This window comes from Theropithecus gelada, chromosome 5 (genome assembly GCF_003255815.1).
Source record: "Theropithecus gelada isolate Dixy chromosome 5, Tgel_1.0, whole genome shotgun sequence".
Classification (NCBI taxonomy): domain Eukaryota; kingdom Metazoa; phylum Chordata; class Mammalia; order Primates; family Cercopithecidae; genus Theropithecus; species Theropithecus gelada.
In genome coordinates, this window is record NC_037672.1 from 35002555 (window position 1) to 35022320 (window position 19766).

At 35.8% G+C, this 19766-nt stretch overlaps 1 protein-coding gene and 1 pseudogene across 2 annotated transcripts in view; both read right to left on the reverse strand.

Annotated features, from left to right (window-relative positions):
- Positions 1-9113: 9113 nt before the first annotated feature.
- LOC112624292 lies at positions 9114-10117 on the reverse strand (annotated as a pseudogene).
- A 215-nt stretch (positions 10118-10332) lies between these two features.
- ARAP2 (ArfGAP with RhoGAP domain, ankyrin repeat and PH domain 2) overlaps positions 10333-19766 on the reverse strand; it is a 178692-nt gene continuing 169258 nt past the window's right edge. The window contains exons 32-33 of one of the 2 annotated variants that reach the window (XM_025385218.1): positions 16794-16928; positions 10333-12655 (exon numbers count right to left, since the gene is read on the reverse strand). In XM_025385218.1, coding sequence (XP_025241003.1) covers positions 12284-12655; positions 16794-16928 — 507 coding nt within the window. In that variant the 3' untranslated portion in view covers positions 10333-12283. The remainder of the gene's footprint in view (positions 12656-16793; positions 16929-19766) is intronic. The other variant, XM_025385219.1, reaches the window with a different exon arrangement.

Genomic DNA, 19766 nt, shown 5'->3' on the forward strand with positions numbered 1-19766 from the left:
GAACTCCTCGCCTCAGGTGTTCCACCTGCCTCGGCCTCCCAAAGTGCTGGGATTACAGGTGGAAGCCACTGTGCCTGGCCAGTTTCAGGTACTTCTATAAGGTAATTTCACAATTTTATTTCAGAGTGGGCAAGAATCAGTATTTAGTAATAATAATGCATATTTCATAGCACAAACCAGATAAATTCCTTGGGAGCAAAAGCTAAGTTCTTCTAACAAAGAAGAGATATACTTCATTAAATGCTACTCTATTTTTATTAGGTACTTGAGTAGCTGGGCAGAAAATGATTAAGAAACTGGGATTAATACAAATATACTCAAGTATATTGGCTACTTTAAATAGGTCCTGAACTATTTTCAATATAAAACTATAATAATAATAATTCTTTCATCATTGTAACCATTTGTATAAAGTATGTGTGGTATATACACTTGCACTGGGGCCATAGCATATTTGTAGAGTTCAGTTTGTACCATAGTAGGCACTTCCCCTTGTCTGGAGTGCATCTTCTTACGGCATCAATGTGAAACCTGGACTGTGACCCTTGAAGCTTACAATTTTATTGGAACTGTAAAGAGTTTATCCATTTAACTCCCTGGTGAAATGACCACTCCTTTACAAACAATGTCTCTTTCTGAAGTAATGTTTCCTGACTTAAAGACAACTTTGCATTTTATTAGTTTTGGGAAATCAACTTTCTTTAGATTAATGTCTGCAGAGTATATATGTTTTTCAAACTTTTACTTTCAACATATGTCTGTATATTTTATGTGTGTCTCTGAGAACCAGAACATGTATAGGTTTTCTTGCTGTTTACTTTTAACTGAAGTGCTTAGTTTTGTATGTAATTACTGATATATTTAGCCTTACATGTACCACCTTACTACTATTGTTTTCAGTATGACCTGTTTTTGTTCCTTTTTCTTTATTTCTACTTTTGAATTACTAAAATCTATTTTAGTTTTGCATTTTTCTTTTCTATAAGCATGAAAGTCATATGTTCTTGCACTTTTCTTTTAGCAGGTACCCTAGAAATTAAAGCTTGCATCCTTAACATTGTAATTAATACAAATTATTGCTTTCACTTCTTCCCTGACAATGCTTGCACATTTATTCATAAGATATTATGTCATCATTTAGTACAGTCAACATTAATTTATGTTTACTTGATTTTTTTTTTTTTTTTACTTTCCTTTGCTTTTCAGTTTTACTGCATTTTGGCACTTTTAAATAGGACCCATTTCTTTCTATTTAAAATATTATCTTTAGTTTTTTTTTTTTTTTTTTTTTTTCAATGCAGGTTGATTGAGGAAATCCCTCTTTCTCTGAAGTAGCCTTTATTTTGCCATCTTTTTTGAGGAATATTTTAAGGAATATGAAATTCTAGTTGGCATATATTTTCATATAGCACTTTAATAATTATAATTGATTCTTTTTTTGGCTTTCATCTTTATGGTGAGAGGCCACTGTCATTGCATTGTTATTACTTTAAGTTTAGGGTTTCAGTATTCTCTGGCTGATTTTAAGAGTCCCTCAGTGACTTTTCCATTGTTTTATTATAATGTAATTTTGTGTAGGTTTTCTTTTTTTAAAATTTACCTTGCTTAGAGTTCGGCTAACATATTGAATCTATTGGTATAAATAACATATCCATTAAAAAACCTGTTGGTCATTTTCTCCTCCAATATTGCCTCCTCCCCATTTTCTATCTCGTCTCTTTTAGGATAACACATTATGTGTATGTTCGACATTTTAACAGTGTCTCACATACTTCTTTTATCTATGTATTTTGTTTTTCTGTGTGTTCATTTTGGATATATTTGATTTTTTTACTAACCTGTCTCCAAGACACTAACCTTTGGTGCGTGTCAATTATGCTGTAAAACCCATTTGTTTTAGACTTTAGTTACTATGTTTTTAACTTCTAAAATTTTTATTTGATTTTTTAAAATTCTAATTCTCTGACAGAATTACCCAATATTTTCTATATTTTTTCTCTATTTTATTGTTAATGTTAATATTAATCATAGCTATTATTTAGTCCTTCTTTGGTAATTCCAACAGCTTGATCATTTGGGGATTTCTTTCTATTGTCTATATTTTCATCTTAGTGTTTTGGTCAAAGGGTCATATGTCTTGAAATTTTTTTCCTTTTTTCTTCATTTTTAAATGCCAGAAATTGAAAAAAAAAAACAAAATAGAGAAGTTCCATAGAGGATTTACCTTTCCATCTTTTGGCAGAGAGGAGGCTGATGATCCTAATCCAATGGAACTGAGCTGAATTGAGGTTGTGGGCAGTTTTGATGATGATCTGCCAAGATTCTCAATTCATACCCGCTCCAACCATATGGCTTCCCAAGGCTTCCAAATGACAGCGTGTATGCTCACAAGGGTCTCTCTCCATGGTAGTAAATACAATTGAATTTTTGTATTCTTAGTATCATGAGACTACAAACAACTCCACTGTACTATTAGAGATTCTCTGCTGAGCTTGTTAGCTTACTGTTATATGTTGCATCACAATTCAGCAAATGTCTTAAAAGGAAAACCAGCTATAGTTAGTTTTCTATTCCTCCACTCTTACTAGGGTCTTAGTGCCTTGAGTCTCCAATATTGTTTCATGAACAAGACTGCAAAAGCTCTGCTGTTTATTCTCTCTTAAAAAATCATCTCAACCTGAGCAAAGACTAGATTTTCAACTTTTTGTCCTGTGTACAGATTCTTTAAATGCATCCAGAAAAAGAGCAGCTATAAAATATTAGCCCATGTCTTTAATGTTCCTAGTTCTTCAGAATCTGGCCACCCCTATTCCTCATTTCAGCAACAGGCTTTACAGAGAGTTTGTTTTTGATTTTGTTTTTTATTTTGTTTCCCATTGTTTCTAGCTTTCAGTGAAATCACTGTTCTTCTTCAAGCTACTTCATTATGCCATGATTCATTCATTCAATATATGTTTCAGTAGTGAATATGAGATAAGATACAAGTACTAGTTTAGATTCTGGGAATACAGTGGTTAATCTAAGACTTTGCATTTGCAGTGTTATATTCTAGTGGAAGTAGATCATTAAAATATATACTAATAAATATGTCAATTATTGGGTGGTGATAAGCCCAATGGAGTAAGAAGAGAAAAGGGATAGAAGGTGATGATGCCACTTCATATGGCATGCTCAGATATTATCTGCCTGACAAGGAGACAGTCAAGGTGGTCTACATGAAGTTAACAGAGTGATATATGTACATGTCTGAAAAGACTGTTGGCCAACAGAAGAAACACTTAAGTGAAAAGTTCTAAGGCCTTTTCATGCCTAGTGATGCTGAGGAACAGTATGCTTGTAGCAAAGTGAGTGAGGCAGAGTGTTTAAAAAATAGCAGGTGGTACATTGGAACAATCATTTCCAACTTGTATTTATATTTAAATACATTTTAAATATTTATATTCATAAATGCAACATGACTTACATTGATAAAGACATTCCATTTTAACTTATCTAAAATAGAAAGCTATTAGGAGAAGAGACATAATCTTTTATTTTAGCAGTTCTCTCTCTCTTTTGCTTCCTTCCACATAGTAGCATGCAATTAGGGGACAAGTTGAATATCTTTTGCATAATTCAGGAAATATATAATTAAGGGCAGAGTGTAAAAGTGTGGCCTCTTGAGCTAGACTTCCTGTGTTTGAATGCCAGCTTTGCCAATCATTAGATGAATAATGCTGCTTAATATCTCTGTACCTGAGTCCTAAACAAGGAAAGGCTGAGGAGCAAGTAAAAACCTTTAGATATATTTGAGATGCTAGTTGTACATTCAAGTGGAATTTTAAGTTACAGTCTGGAACTCAATGAATAGATTCAGACTGAAGTTAAACATATGGGTAGCGCAGAAGATGTACTGTATGCAAAGTTATGAAATTTGATGTGTTCCTGTAGGAGTTAGGCTACCCAGTAAAGGATCTGAGAAGACTGATTTGTGAGGAAAGAGGAAAACCACAAGACACTATTATTCTAGAGACCAATACTAGAATTATTACAGAAGGAGAGTGCTTAACTGTGTAAAATGCCATAGATGGTGATAGGTCAATATGATGACTGAAAACTGATCATTACAGTCATGAATAAGGTTGTTCTGACCTTGCCAGGAACAGTTTTTAAAGAGTAATGGAAAACAAAAGGCTGAACAAAGAAGGTTCAGAGAAAGAATGGGAGGTTAAAAAGAGAAGGCAGCAAGTTAGACAACTGTAATGAAGAGTCTTGCTGCAAACAGGAGCAGACAAATGAAGCAATAATAGAGGGGAAGACGAGATCCTCCCCAGTGAGATATAAATGCTACTTCTATCTGATGAAGGTTGTTATTAAGCCAATCAATAGGCTGTGAAATCATGGTTTGGGTCAGCTGGGTTGATTGAAGTGAGTTTTTGTGTCTCTGTAGTTTAGCGTATTGGTTGGTAGCTCAGTCGTTTAACTGAGAAGCTCTCTTGGTTTTTCTTTGAAAGGTTCAGCAACATTCTTTATCAGATGTTATGAAAGATTGGGCATCTTTGCTCTGTTGGAAGAGTGGCTCTTGATATGAAAACTTGAGTCTTTCCAAGCAGACCCCAACAGTAACTTTGCTGAGCCACAATTTTGAATTTTTATGCTATATTATTTTAGTGTCCATGTTATTTAGCTAGCTGACTTCTAAGTAGTTACATCTCAACATGTCATTCTTTTCCTCCATTAATCATATGGCTATTATAACTTTGATGTGATGCCAGAAAGTTATTCTGAGATTTGGAGCAACAACAGCACAAGGATTAATTCTTTCAAGTACCAGAGGGTATTCTGCTCATCGCATATCAATATTAACAAATTAACACCAAAACGTGGCGTATTACTTTACTAAGGTTGCCATAACAAAATACCACATACTGGGTGGCTTAAACAACAGAAATTTATTTTCTCATAGTTTTAGAGGCTGGAAGTCCAAGATCAACATGTCAGCAGGTTTGTTTTTTTTCTAAGGCCTTTCCCTTCACTTTGCAGATAGCTGCATTTTCCTTGTGTTCACATATGGCCTTTCCCTTCACTTTGCAGATGGCTGCATTTTCCTTGTGTTCACACATGGCCTTTCCTCTGTGGCTGGGCATCCCCAGTGTCTCTCTGTATGTCCTAATTTCCTCTTATGTCACCAGTCAGAATGGATTAGGGCTTGCCCTAATAACTTCATTTTGACTCAATCACCTCTGTGAAGGACCTACCTCCAAATATTGTTACATTCTAAGGTCCTAGGAATTAGGATTTCAACATATGATTTTTGGGAGAAGACATCTCAGCCCATAACTTGTGGTAATCTGCTTGATTAGTGCATAACATATGTTTTAAAGGATAAAGAAAAAATTGCTAGAAGCAGCTTTTTATTTTTTTTTTAAAGAATTTTATTTTAATTTTTACGGGTACATAGTAGGTGTATACACTTATGGGGTACATGAGATGTTTTGATACAGGGATGCAATGTCGACTAGTTACTTCATGAAAAATGGGTTATCCATTCCCTCAAGTATTTATATTTCGTGTTAAACAATCCAGTTATACTCTTTTAGTTATTTTAAAATGTACAATTAAACTGACTATAGGCACCCTGTCCCTGTTGTGCTATCAAATGCTAGGTCTCATTGATTCTTTTTATTCTTTTGTATCCATTAACCATTCTTATCTTGCCCCCAACCCCCATCCCACGACCCTTCCCAGCCCTGGTTGCCATCCTTCTGCACTTTATCTCAATGAATTCCATTGTTTTGTTTTTAGATCCCAGAAATAAATAACAGGTGGTGTTCGTCTTTCTGAGCCTGGCTCATTTCACTTAGAATATTGACCTCCAGTTCCATACATGTTACAAATAACAGAATCTCATTCTTTTTTATGGATGAATTGCACTCCATTGTGTAGAAGTGCCACATTTTCTTTATTGGTTCATGTGTTGATGGAGACTTAGGTTGCTTCCATATTTTGGTTATTGTGGATAGTGCTGCAACAAACATGGGAGTGCTGCTATCTCATAGATACACTGATTTCCTTTCTTTGGGGTATATATCCAGCAGTGGGATTGTTGGATCATACGGTAGTTCTACTTTCAGTTTCTTGAGGAACCTCCAATTGTTCTCCATAGTAATTGTACTTACATTCCCACCAAGAAGGTTCCCTTTTCTCCACAATCTCACCAGCATTTATGATTGCCTGTTTTGAGGGTATAAACAATTTTCACTTAGGTGAGATGATTTCTGATTGTAGTTTTGATTTGCATTTTTCTGACAATTTATGTTGAGCACCATTTTATCTTTCTGTTTCCCATTTGTTTGTCTTCTTTTAAGAAATGTCTGTTTAAATCTTTTGCCAACTTTTAATCAAATTATTAGATTTTTTTTCCTATAGAGTTGTTGAGCTTCTTATTTATTCTGGTTATTAATCCCTTGACAGATGGATAGTTTGCAAATATTTTTTGCCATTCTCTGGATTGTTTCTTCACTTTGTTGGTTTTTCTCTTTGCTATGCAGAAGGTTTTAACCTGATGTGATCCCATTTGTCCATTTTTGCTTTGGTTGCCTGTGCTTGTGGGGATATGACTCAAGAAATTTTTGCCCAGTCCATGGTTCTAAAATGTTTCCTCAATGCAGCATGCTGCTGCTGCTAGGAGTTTGGGGAGGAATTGTGTTGATTCAAGGCAGTTTTTCTTACCACTTCAGTGCCTCTTTCAGTGATATGAAGTTAAAACCAGGTACTGTGAGAGCTCATCTGATTTTTGGTTCATATGAAGTTTGTTTTCTGTGTAGAGAGTTGTTATTAGGTTGGTGTTCTTTCATGAAGGACAACTGGAAGAGCCTACTATTTCATCATCTTGATCTGCCTGCTAGAAGCAGTTCTGAAAACCATTAGGGTCAACTAAGATCAAATGAGAGTTAGGAATACTAATACATTAATAACTAACATTTATTGTACCTCTAGTCTGCTACTATGTATGTATCTATTTCATATACCTGGCTCATAATTTATGTGTATGTGTGTATAAAATAGTTGTTGAAAAAAGTCAACAAGTTAATTAACATTCCTGCTTCTCAGATGAGGACATTTGGGCTCTGAACTTTGACTCATAAAAAGGGTTAAATCTGCAGAGGTATCTCAATTATGAAAACCTTTACATTCAGCATATAGTAGCTGTGGCAGAGAAGGGGGGAATACAATGTAATTTATAACATTTTAAATAAAAGAATGTTAAAATAATTATACAACTTAAAAGCATAAACTTTAGTCACCTGGTTCATTTCTGTGCTTTGCATTTCCTGATCATTAGAAATCAGTGTGATGATCGTACACATGACAGAAAAATGGTCACATTTCACAAATAATTCTGTCTTAACTAATTGGTAACAGTGAAACAGTAGAAAAACTAACATAACTAACTCCATTTTTTGTATAAGAAGTCTTTACCCATTCCTGTTCGTAGGCTAATTTTAGAGCACTGAGAAAAAATTCAAAGAAAACAGTCATGTAGTTTTCTTAACTAACTCTGCAATTAAAGTATGTAAACAGCTATGTTTTGTTAAAGATTTGCAGAAGCAAACACCACATGTTCTCACTCATAGGTGAGAATTGAATAACAAGAACACTTGGATACAGGGCCGGGAACGTCACACACCAGGGCCTGTCGGGAGAGCCCGGGGGAGGGATAGGATTAGGAGAAATACTTAATGTAAATGACAAGTTAATGGGTACAACATGACACATGTATACCTATGTAACAAACTTGCATGTTGTGCACATGTACCCTAGAATTTAAAGTATAATAATAATAATAATAATAATAATAATAATAAAGATTTACAGAAGTATTGTGATCTGATCATGGACGAAGCAGCTCCAGCCGCCTCAAACTCTTCACTAGTTCCCAAATGTCTGCAGTTGTGGTCACCTCTTGATCCCAACCCCTTCCTCTTCCTGCCACCCTAAACATAAAAACAGCTTGAAATTTGTACTGACTTAAAATGGTACTTTAGAACACTAGTCATCCATCTTCTTGGTTTGCTGGCTTTCCAAAAGAAAGTTGCCTTCCTTGTTCCACCTCCTTAACTTACCGGCAGTTGTGAGGCAAGCAAAATGAGTTTGGGGGTTGATTACAAGTTCATTTGAGTAAGGAAGAATATGTAAGCCTTTGTGCAAATTTTGTTGAGATGGTGAAAGTTTTAATTTTCTTTCTAAAGTGATTATTAAAACTTTAAAAAGATGCAAATATCTGCATGCTACAACCTGTTCAAATAAATTTGATGCATTTTAAAAATTGCTTTTGCATTACAGTTTTTGAATTAAATATAATGCAATTCAGCAGCTAATATAGTTATGTTCATAAGTCATATTTTTGCTTCAATTATTTTTGCTTGGTTTTGAGTTCTCAGTGACACTTTGATGAATCATCAGGTAATGATTTGTTTAGAAATCAACTACTTAAAAACCATGTCTAATTAATTTTAGGGCTACAGAAATAAAATTCAGAGTGCCTTTGAGCACTTTGATTTTTTTTTTTTTTTCCCAGTGACTAAGCCTTCATTATTGCAAGTCTTGAGTCCCAACATCAGGTCTGCTCTGGTTGTGGAGGAATTCTCCTCCTTGGAGGTGGAAATAAGCCACCTCTGACCCTATCACCTCCTGTTCCCAGCCACACCCAAAGTCTCAACACAGGTTCTGGGCTGGGGGAGGGGAGAACCACAGTGGCCTAGCCAGAGGCAGGGGCCCAGGTGGGATTTCAGAAAGTCCTCTTGATGGAAGTGGACTCCTGTCCTTGCAGGTAGTGAATGGCGTGGCAGGATTTGTTGGCCCAGTTTGGGCCCAGGGATACTACTTGGTTAAGTGAATGGTGAGATTGAAGGGTAGCCCTAGTCCTGCAGCTCAGGTGGGCTGCCCTGGCTGTGGGTACACTCTGGGGTGGAGGCTTCCACAAGAATATGTGCAACCTGGTCCGCTGTGGGGAGGGACAGGTCAGGATGGGAGCCCTGGTGCCCAGACCCTGGTTTGCTATCTCTGGAGTTCTGCAGGCTGAAGCCCATGGACAGAGGTAGATGCAATCACAGGGCATGGGCCTAGGCCCTTCACAGGCTCCCCACCTCTTGGGTCCCTGCCTCTGCACAGAAGGAAGGAGAGGAGCTACCGCAAAGGAGAGAAAAGACATTGGGGAAAGCAGAGATAAGATAACAGAAAGGGTGGAGATGATGAGGAAGGAGACAAGGGGAGGACAAGAAGCAGGTAAAGGGAGATGAAGAGTCCAAGAGCAGACAATAGAAGTAGGAGGCGGCTGTGAGAAGGCAGCGAGCTGGAGAGGGAGAAGGGAGAGGTCCTCTGGGAGAAGAAAGGGAGGGAGAGAAGGGCCAGGCAAGAGAGCCTTCAGAGTTGAGGTCCCCAGACTTGGGCTGGGCCTAGCGAGATGTGAGTTCCAATGACTTCTTCAGCCTCTTCTTCAGCTCCAGGAGGAAGTTATCTAGCACCTTTTACACACGGGCTTCATGTCAAACTCCACAAAGTTGATCTTCAGAGTGAGCCTGCTCTTGCAGGTGGAACAGGAGAAGCAGTTCACACACATCAGGCCTTGTTGAGGACCAACACCATGTCACCCGACTTCATGGCTGCAGATGTTCCAAAGAGCTGGCTGTAGTGGATCTCAAAGTAGGCCAGGCCCTTCTTCTCATAGTGCCAGAGCCCCAGGAATGGCTTCTCACGCTCAGGGCAAAAAGCTCTGCATGCCACCACTCTTTGCCCAGTGTATTCACTATGTGACCCTTGATGGGCTGGCTGCAGTCCCTAAAAATAGGGACAGCATCTTGTAAATGCAGGGCAGGCAGTAGAGTTCACCCTTCAGCTCATGGGCCTCGCCAGTCAGCTCCTTCCTACAGTGGATGCAGCTGAAGTGGCCTGGGTGTCAGGCACTGTCCCTGAACATGAGGGGCTGCTCATGAATGACCAAGTGGCACTGCTGAAGTGCCAGACACTTGTGCCAGGCCCTTGGCCTTCTCGCAATATGGCAAGGCTGGTAGAGATGCCCATAAACCAGGGGTGGTACTATGCATCTTGTAGGGATGTGGCTGGTCAGCAACCTCATCAATACAGGCCACAGAGCCTGTAATTGTGCCTGGTTCTCAGCAAGTGGGCCTTTAAATAAATAAAGCTACCTATATTGACCTGTTTGGAAAAACAATACGACCAGTTTGAAGTACATATTAAATTCAAATTTTTTTAAAAGGAAAGAAAGCTAATCTACTTGATCTATTTCACAATAACAAACTTCAAGTTCTGAAAATAATAAAGTGACATTCTAGTAGACTTGTAAAACAATTTTAATGTTTACTCAAAATAAATGAGATGTCATCATTAGCCCTTATCTTACACTTGAAAAATGGAGACAATTGTTCAGAATAGAAAGGGAAACAGCTATTAGAGTTTAAGCTCAAGTTTCAAGAAAAATTCAGATAAGGCAGGTAAAAACTCTAGATACTTTTCCACTGTCCAACATCACCAAACATTAATTGCCACATACCTTTTATTTCATAAAAATATAAATATTTATTAGAAATAGTATGTTTAAGATTAGTTTTTCTTTCTAAATAACATGATTTCTTGCCTTAAAGGAAGATTCCCTAATAGTGCCACCTATTTCATAAACTGTCCTGCAGTTTTGTGCTTTTTAAAAATTCTAATTTACTTTGATTTAAAGAATAAATATCTCATACCAATGGTGAACTATTTTATCACCCCAAAATACAAATGATCTGTATTTTACAATGAAGAAATTCATAGCATTTACCACCACATCACTGTACTATGATTGGACTGACTGAAGTATGGGCCTGTGTATATAGATTGAAGAATAAAAAAGAAATGCTAAAAAAAAAAAAAAAAAAAAAAAGGCTTAGCTACATAAAATAATGTTAAATATCAAAACTCAGCAAACATAATCCAATTTTAAAGAAACTGATGAAAAATGCTTCCCCTAACATGAACTATGATTAGATAGTATTGTCTGTCAGGAAAATCACCAATTCAGTAGCTGATCTTTATGTGGAAACAAAAATAGGGCTTTGTCCTTATTCACAAGTACAGGGAAGAGACCACTCCTTTATTTAAAAAAAACCAAAAAACAAAAAACAAAAAACACCTAGATTAAATGTGAACAAGTAGCCCCAAATGTACAGTAAACCACCAACTACCCCTGGCTCCATAATGGCCATAATATTGTATTCTTCCAGTTATTTCTGAGAATTCAAAGAAAAACATTATAATCTTACTTAAAATAATAATAAAACTTGTAAAAATCAAACAGAACAACAGGACCTTGCGGTGATGAATTTTGTTCGTACCAAAAGTATAGTCAGAAATTCTAACAAAAAAAAAAAAAAAAAAAGGCTTGCATACAACGACAGTGAAATCAGCATCCAGGCCAGGTCCTGTGTACACAACCTCTCCAATGCAGTGTAAGTTTCCTCTTAGCAGCCACCAACAATGAGCTCAAACGTAGTGAATCTATAATGTGGCTGATTTTCTAACACTATAAATATTAATAAGAGTGGCTAGTGCTATTATTTACATCTGTTGGCCGAATATTACTCTTGGGAAATAAACACTGGACTTTTTTCTTAACACGTGGCTTCTCATTGACAAGTTCTGGTCATTAGTGAACTTGAATGAATCTTAGCTCACTTCCTTGTTTTGCAGGACAATTAACTCCTTGCTTCTTTTAAAAGCTCCAGTGTTTTTTAGGCAACCACTACAATACATTCTCCCCCCTTTTTCAATTTACTTCCCTTCTTTTCCCTAAGGTAGACCCTCTGTAAACCTAAAAACATATGGTAATTTAATATACAAGGTTTCTCAAAGTGCAAAATATGTTACAGATAGTTTCTTAGACTTCATTTAAACACAGCATTTTATACAATACAGTACAGTTTGAGATTTCTGCTCATAAATTATACCACTAACAGATAACTACTTTAAAAGGGCTGACCACCTAAGTAACCCATTGTCTTCTTACACAAAGTTAGTACAATGGAACTTTACAAGCTTTGTTCAGACCAAAATAAAGTTATTCTTACACTTAATCACATATATACATATTTTTAAATGCTCCTTAAATGCCTAAGTATAGATAGACAAATTTGCCTATCAATAGGCAAATTCTTATGAATTATCTTATAGTTCAGTTTCAGATTTACACATAAAGATTGCATACAATAATTAAAAAAATAATCTGGGGAGCAATTCATTTTATTTGCTACTTCAAAATCTGCTCATCCTGTAATTCTCTTGGAAGGGTTCTTGACCGCTGTAGAACCACATTAAGTTCTTCAATTACCCTTGATGGTAACTTATGATCAGAGTCCAAAGTAGCCTTGCTATTCCTGTCCTCAGTCTTCCTCAATGTCTTTAGTCCTTTATGGCCTTTTGGTTGCCCGAGTGGGGCTTCAGGCTCTGTGTCCTCCAGGCAGTTGAAACTCCGATGTTTTCGGGTTCGATTTCGAAGTTTATCATCCTTGTGCTCCAGGCAGTGGGCCACCACAGAAGCTCTCTCCTTTAAGCTCGAGTCCACGGACTCTTTATCACACTTTTCAATGAGCCGCAGCCTTTCAAGTTCTGCTCTTGCACTCTAAAAATAAAATAAAATGTCTCACAGGGAAGCAAGATTTGGCACAATTCAGGTTTAGAAAGTGCAATCCACATAAAAGTTGATGCTTCCTATAAAAGAGCTCATTTCTATGACTTAGGTCCTAACTTTACTTCGATAAAAGTGGCATGTCTTAATTTATATACTAATCTTAGAGCTACAAAATCAACTACAGACAGTCCCTGGCTTACAATGCTTAGATACGATTTTTTGACTTTACAATGGTGCAAAACAAATATGCATTAAGTAGAAAGCATACTTCAAATTCTGAATTTTGATCTTTTCTCCAGTTAGCGATGCCTGGTAGGACACTCCCTGGTGACGCTGGGCAGTGGCAGTGAGCTGCAGCTACCAGTCAGCCATGGACTCAGGAGGGTGAATAACTGATATGGTGTGCTGTGTTGCCAGATGATTCTGCCCAGCTGGAGGCTAACATAAATGTTCTGAGCACGTTTAAGCTAGGCTAGGCTAAGCTACAACATTCCATAGGTTAGTTGTATTTAACGTATTTTTTATTTTATGTATTTTCACCTTATGGTGAGTTTATTGGTATGTAACCCCATCATAAGTTGAGAAACATCTGTTAAATGCAATCCATGGAAATTCATTTTAACATGCATTCAAATGTCTTTTGGGTTACCCACATTTAATCTCACTTCATACTTACCTCTTCTAACTCACTCCTGCTTAGATGTATCTAGCAAGATTTCTGGGTTTTTTTTTCCCTTTTGTTTAATTAGTTCACTGAAGTGTGAACCTTGTATACACATAGGAAATGATCAATAAGTATTTTTGAATGAGTAAATGAAGAAAAGTTTAAGCAGTTTCCAGTATACAACAATGTTCTATTTTCTTTTCCATTTTCCTTAATTCCAGTAGATCCACACATAAATTTATAACAGAAAATTCAAGTGGAATAAAAATATTTTCATGAATATAATGTAAAAATAATTTTAAAATTTGGAATTTTCTGGTAAGATTCTGATTATACATCTTAAGTTATACACATTTTTCCTACTCTGAAATTTATTGGAAGAAATGTTTAATATCTAGCTTAATTCCAAAGTTTCATTAGAATATGTTAAAATGATTCAGTCACCTCCTATCAGGCCCCACCTCTAACACTGGATTACATTTGAACATGAGATTTGGGTGAGGATACAGATGCAAACCATACCAGTAGTGTACTTCAAATTTCAGCATTATGGATGATATTACTTGGCCCCTACATTCTGTGTCTAAGAGAGCCCCGGAGTTTTTATGTTTTGAATGGAAATAATAATATGAAATAGAGTCTGTCTCTCTCAGTGGCAGAGAGAGTAGTTTTTACTTATCATAGCTAGAGAATGGTATAATGAATGGGTTCTCACAGCAAATCACTCATATGGCTTTAGCCTGTGCCTTCATATCTTCCATTAAATCCAGAGGCAAGCCAATGGTTACAGAGGTCTTAGGACACCAAAAAGTAACATGACCAATATGTACAGAGTATATTAGAAACTCTCTTAATTGGCTTTCATTACCATACTCACTGTATTAATCTTCATGCTGTAAAATACATAATAATATCAATATATTTAATCATCACAACAACACTTTAAATGCTTTAAACTCCATATTATTCATAGTTTAAAGTAAATTGTCTTTATCTTGCAGATGCAGAAATAGAAACTCGAAGAAAAAAACTTGCCCAAGGTCGCAGAAGTGAGAGCCTGGGAGAGGACCCCAGGTTGGCCTTTCTGAAACCAGCGTACTTCTTTCTACCACATCAAACTGTGCTCAGGATACCAACAGCAAAGATGGGCTTATGGGTGAGATTCTATGTCACAATTTTCTGCTTCAGTGCATCATCATTCTTCGCTCATTATTTTTGTTTTACAGATATTGCTTTTAAAATAGCAATTTTGAAAAAAACTAACGAATTATTCCATATCATCTTCCAAGTTCCTTAATATTTTGTTTCAATATACGTTAAAGATATGCTAGTCATTATTCTAATAAAGTCTCATGTATAATGTCACTTAATCATGTGACATTTATTAACCCCATATGCTTACAGATAAAGCAGCTTAGAACAATGGAGTTAAACTAAGATATCCATGATTTTATAGGGACTCAGCAGGAGGACCACAGGTAGTATCTAGTTTGTGCATTCTTAAGCATTCTGTTTGCGTCTTCATGTGTGATTTCCTCTGCCAACAACCTGGCATTTTCAGCTGGCTCACTACTAATTTCCTCAATTAACTTTAGAAGTCACTTTCGCCATGAAGCCTTCCCTACCTGGATAAGGTATTCTCATACGACTTTCAATAGGACTGAATGAAAGCCAGGCGTAGCCACAAAATTTATCAATCTGCCAACAACTTCTTTGAAAAGTAATTCTTCTTGAATATATTCATTGTTATGACTAATTTTTATTAATATACCCTACGTAATAATATTTTAACTCACTTTTCATTTTTACAACAAAGGGTCAAAAATGGTTATTTTGTAAATATATTTTTTAAAATTTTTATATGAATCTAATTCTATGGCAAATATTTTAATGGTTTATATGAAATTTTTTTAAAAAATTATATTATTGCCTTATAAAGTAAGTTTCATTGTGCTTTTCCAACATTAGAACAGTTAAAAAATGTCTTTGACAAATTTATCAAATCACCAAACTACCTTATTACAAAAGAGCTTGGTTTATTTTAAAGACTCAGAAATTTTCCAGTAATTGATAATGCATTCTAATTCTTTTAAAAGCTTGTAACATTTCATAGTTTCAGTTCATCAGTTTTCCTATCTTAAATATGTTAAAAATTGTCTCTGAAATCGTGGATTTGGGATAAGGCTAAGAAATTATTATACAGTCAGTCATCATCTATGCTAGATACTGGTGAATGCATTTTGATCCCAATATTTTGCTTTGCTCGATAACTGATTCGAAGGCAATGTCAACAGAAGCTACAGTCACTGTAGGGCGTATCTCTCCCTATGTTAGTTTCATCTGTTCAGCCTGTGTCCGCTGTCCTGGGTTCCTGGGAAATGTAACTCTTAGAATTTTAAGATGCTTGATTAGATAAGGAACTCTCTGCAGAGCAGTTTATTGCCAAAAAAAAAAAAAAAAAAAAAAATTGAGGTACAGAAAATGGTACAGAAAAAAATAAAATGGAAGAAATGACGAGGTCATGATTTCTTGGAGATACTTACTTTGATTACATCAGGGCAGAACGTCTAAGCAGTAAACAAAGGACCATTATTTTTGAAGCTTTTCTCTTTCAGAGAAGGAATATTACAGTGGGATAGATGTTCAAGAAAGGATATGCACAAAAAGTTTAAAAATCTAATCACTAGGTCAAAATGGCTTCTGTCTTTCAAAAGTTATTTATGTTTGGAGAGCAAAAGATTTGAACAACTTAATTCCAAATTTCGGCTCAAGGAAGATATAAGAACACATTCTAACTGCTTTTCTTTTTGCTTTCAGGGAGTCAATTAAGACATTGAAATATGTGTTGGTCCCAAGGTGGCTAACGAGTTTTGAGCATCAACAGCCCATGTTCTTTGCTGAAGAGGCCAAAGTTCATGTCAAGATTGATGTCGCTTATGCTCTCCCAACCCTCAAGGTGAGAAGGAAAACAAGCAGTAGCTTTCATGAAAGATGCCAAATTTTTTTTGATTCTCAGGGGTCATCTTGTAGGTCCTTAAATTAACTGAGACACCCCACCAGTTCCCAAAGCACTGAAATGTGATTATATAACTAGAAAGTTCAGTTACCAGGGCTCCAGACATATTCTGCTATGGGCTTACTCTGAGGGTGTTTTAAGTAAGCTTGTAAAATGAATTTGAAGTTGTGATTTTACCACCAGAATTTCTATACGCATATTTAAAATTGGCTACTTTAGAGGTAAGAAAATAAGTAGTATTGTGCATATGTGATTGGGTGGTCAATGACGTTAAAATAAAAGGTATAAGGTTATTCACACTGTTTTCTTGTTGTATGTGATTATTACCATGCTTTTCAAAGTGATGATTATTGTGCTTTTGAAGCCAATGAAGTAATTAATGACCTAATCACATTATGACACAGGAAAATATATTCTATAATTGAATATAAAACAAAAGCCTAACCTACCTCGATATTTTTCCGGGCCAGGGTTGCATTCCCCTCATGCTGTATTGGAATCAGAGGCAAACCTCCAATTTTGGGATTTTTGGTTATTGAACGTTTTCGTTCCTTTCCAGCTGGTGGCCATATATCATTTTCATGCTGTGGAAACACAATTTCTTGCTGTTGGTGTGTGATTTTATTATGTGGTATACTATGTCATATAGCCACTTGGTTTCTTTCCCACACATCCACATCAAGTGATCTGATTTCCATGAGAATACCATTTGTGATTATGATGTTGACTCCGGTGGCAGCATCGCTCCAGGACATGAAACTCTTAACTGAACTGAGCTTTGAGGTCTCAGCTCAATTTCTAAGTTTCAAATACATGCCTTCTATACTACTTATCAAACCAAAAGGGGAAAAATATTTGAGGCAACTGGAAATCTCTTTGTGGAAGAAAAATAGCATACTTGTCGACACTGCTAGGCCACTGTAATATATGTAACTATACATTTACACCAAATATGATTTCACTGTAAAACTAATTTCATCTTACATATCCCACATCAACCTAAGGCATGACTATCAGAAAAATTAGCCTAACTTTATGACATCCTGAAAAATGTTACTATTTTATCTAATTGAATTCCAAAGAAATATAATCTTTTTACTCATTTAAACATCTTTACTGAAAATCATTGTACAACGGAGAGTGGGGCACATTTGTTCTCAAATCATTGACTATATATTCTTGCCTTCTAAACAGTTATACATATGACTGGAGAAAGGTTAATCTGGAATGGGGATAAATGTTCACAGGTAAAAATATAAGCTCTGGAGTGATTAATCTTTGATATATACATACAAAAAATTCTTTAAAGAATTTTATACTCCCCAGAGTAGTTTAACTTTCTAGAATTTGGAAAAAGTATATCGACTTTCAAACAACAATCTATGAAGGAAACACAGAATACCAAGTGTAAAATGAAAAGTTCACAGATAATGTAATGAAACGAAAACCATTTAGTAAACTATATAGCTAAATGCCTACTCTTTATTTCCCTCAATTCTTAAGCAACAGATTACTGTTCTTATGTTGCAGTTCTTATTTTAATGTGTTGTTTTATGACAAAGAACTCATTTAAAGAAATATTTACTGTCTATCCACCATATAATAACAGCTAATTTAACTAAGCGGCAAACTGCCAACCTGCATGTTTATCAATGTACATGTGATTTTCATTTATTCCTCAATGATCTTACAGCGCAAATCCTTTTATGTGCATCATAGCTACCCTTGAATGTTAGTGAAGCATTTACCTTAGTTCAGCAAATCTATAATGGTAGGTTATACAGTATTTCAGTTGGAAGGTTATAGCTTCATATTACTTTTATGAGATGGTACCAAACATGGTTTAAAAAAGGATATTATATATCATATAATTGCAATGTTCCCAACACATAAACCTGGGAGAAAACTGAGAGGGAATTAGGTGATTCTGTGAATTGCCCTTACACTTTCAAATCACTAATGTATAGTGCATACGTGAAAATATATTTTGAAGAATCTAAGAGCAAATGAGGTCCCCAAATCCATATTTTTCTTTTCTGAAATAGTATACAACTGTGAATACCAGCTAACTCTCCTTGAATTGAACTAAGAGGCATTTTTTTTCTACTTTACATCCAAGTGATGTGTTCTGATTTAACATTTGTAGTTATTTGAAAATGACTTCAAAAGTCTTACGCATGGATCATATAGGTGAGGATCAAACTTTCATTTTATAACCAAAGACCACATCTAAACATCTCCATTTCTGTCTTCTAATTTCTAACCTTTGCCTATCTTTCCAGCTAACTAAATTTAGTTTCATTCATTTTAACAATTCTTTTCATTCCTTGAGACCTCTAATCCAACACCATTCTTCTCACAACATTTTTTACCACTTCCCTCATTGCCTGGCTTGGATTTCATAGTCAGTCAGTAAACTCACTTCCTTGTAAATATCTTCAAGTCCAAATTTTATCTGATTACTTATTTATTTTCTTGCTCCTTTGTCTTCTATCATATTTGCCTGACAAAGCCCCAAACCTAATTAAACACAATTCAACTTATTTCATAAGTGCCTGCCAGTTGATGGAGGACAAAAATAAATTACTCTGTAGATCCATCACACTTTATATTTAACCTTAAATTTTAAGAAAGCATTCAGCACTGCCCTGAAGTTCTACCATGGGACAACTGGCTTCCTCACTCTCTGAAGATTATTTTTCTCCTTTGCCTCTCATCTTACACTTCAAAAACGCTGCCTGCATTACATGTGGTGATTTCACTGATTCAATCCAACAATTTTTACTGATCACTTAAGAAAATACTTCTCCCATCATGAAATGTACCAATCTCCTTGCATCTATAGTCATATAAGTGAGTTTATTTCTTGCAATCAATATTTGCTCATTGCAAATAACTTTTATCCATCATATCTATAATTGCTCAGTAGGCCATACATTGAGGTGGTCAATAATTTGAGAAGAAATGTGCCACAAAATGTGCCACACTCTCTGCAGTACAATGATTTTTAATAATGGATAACCGTGCACTAGATCATATCATTTCATCTGTGTTCAGAGCCTCTGCTGGTTTAATAACATCTCTCCTCTTCTATCCATTTTTTCTTCCTGATTGGATTGTCTTCACATAATGTATGCAAGTACACACTCTCCCATCTTAAAGACAAATCAAAACTCCCAAACCTACCTTCACCTCTAGCAAGTCACAACCTCATTTAATTACATAAGCAAATTACTTGACAAAATTTTCTGTACCCCGCACCTGGTTTTCCTCCTTTCTTTCTTCTTATCATTGCTTTTGCTGTTTTTTTTTTCTCTCCCCCTCCCTCCTCCATGCTTCCCTCTCCACCTCAAACCTTCTCCCCCAGGCATCTCATCTAATCCTATAGCTTTGAATATAATCGAAGTGCTGACTTCTCCCAA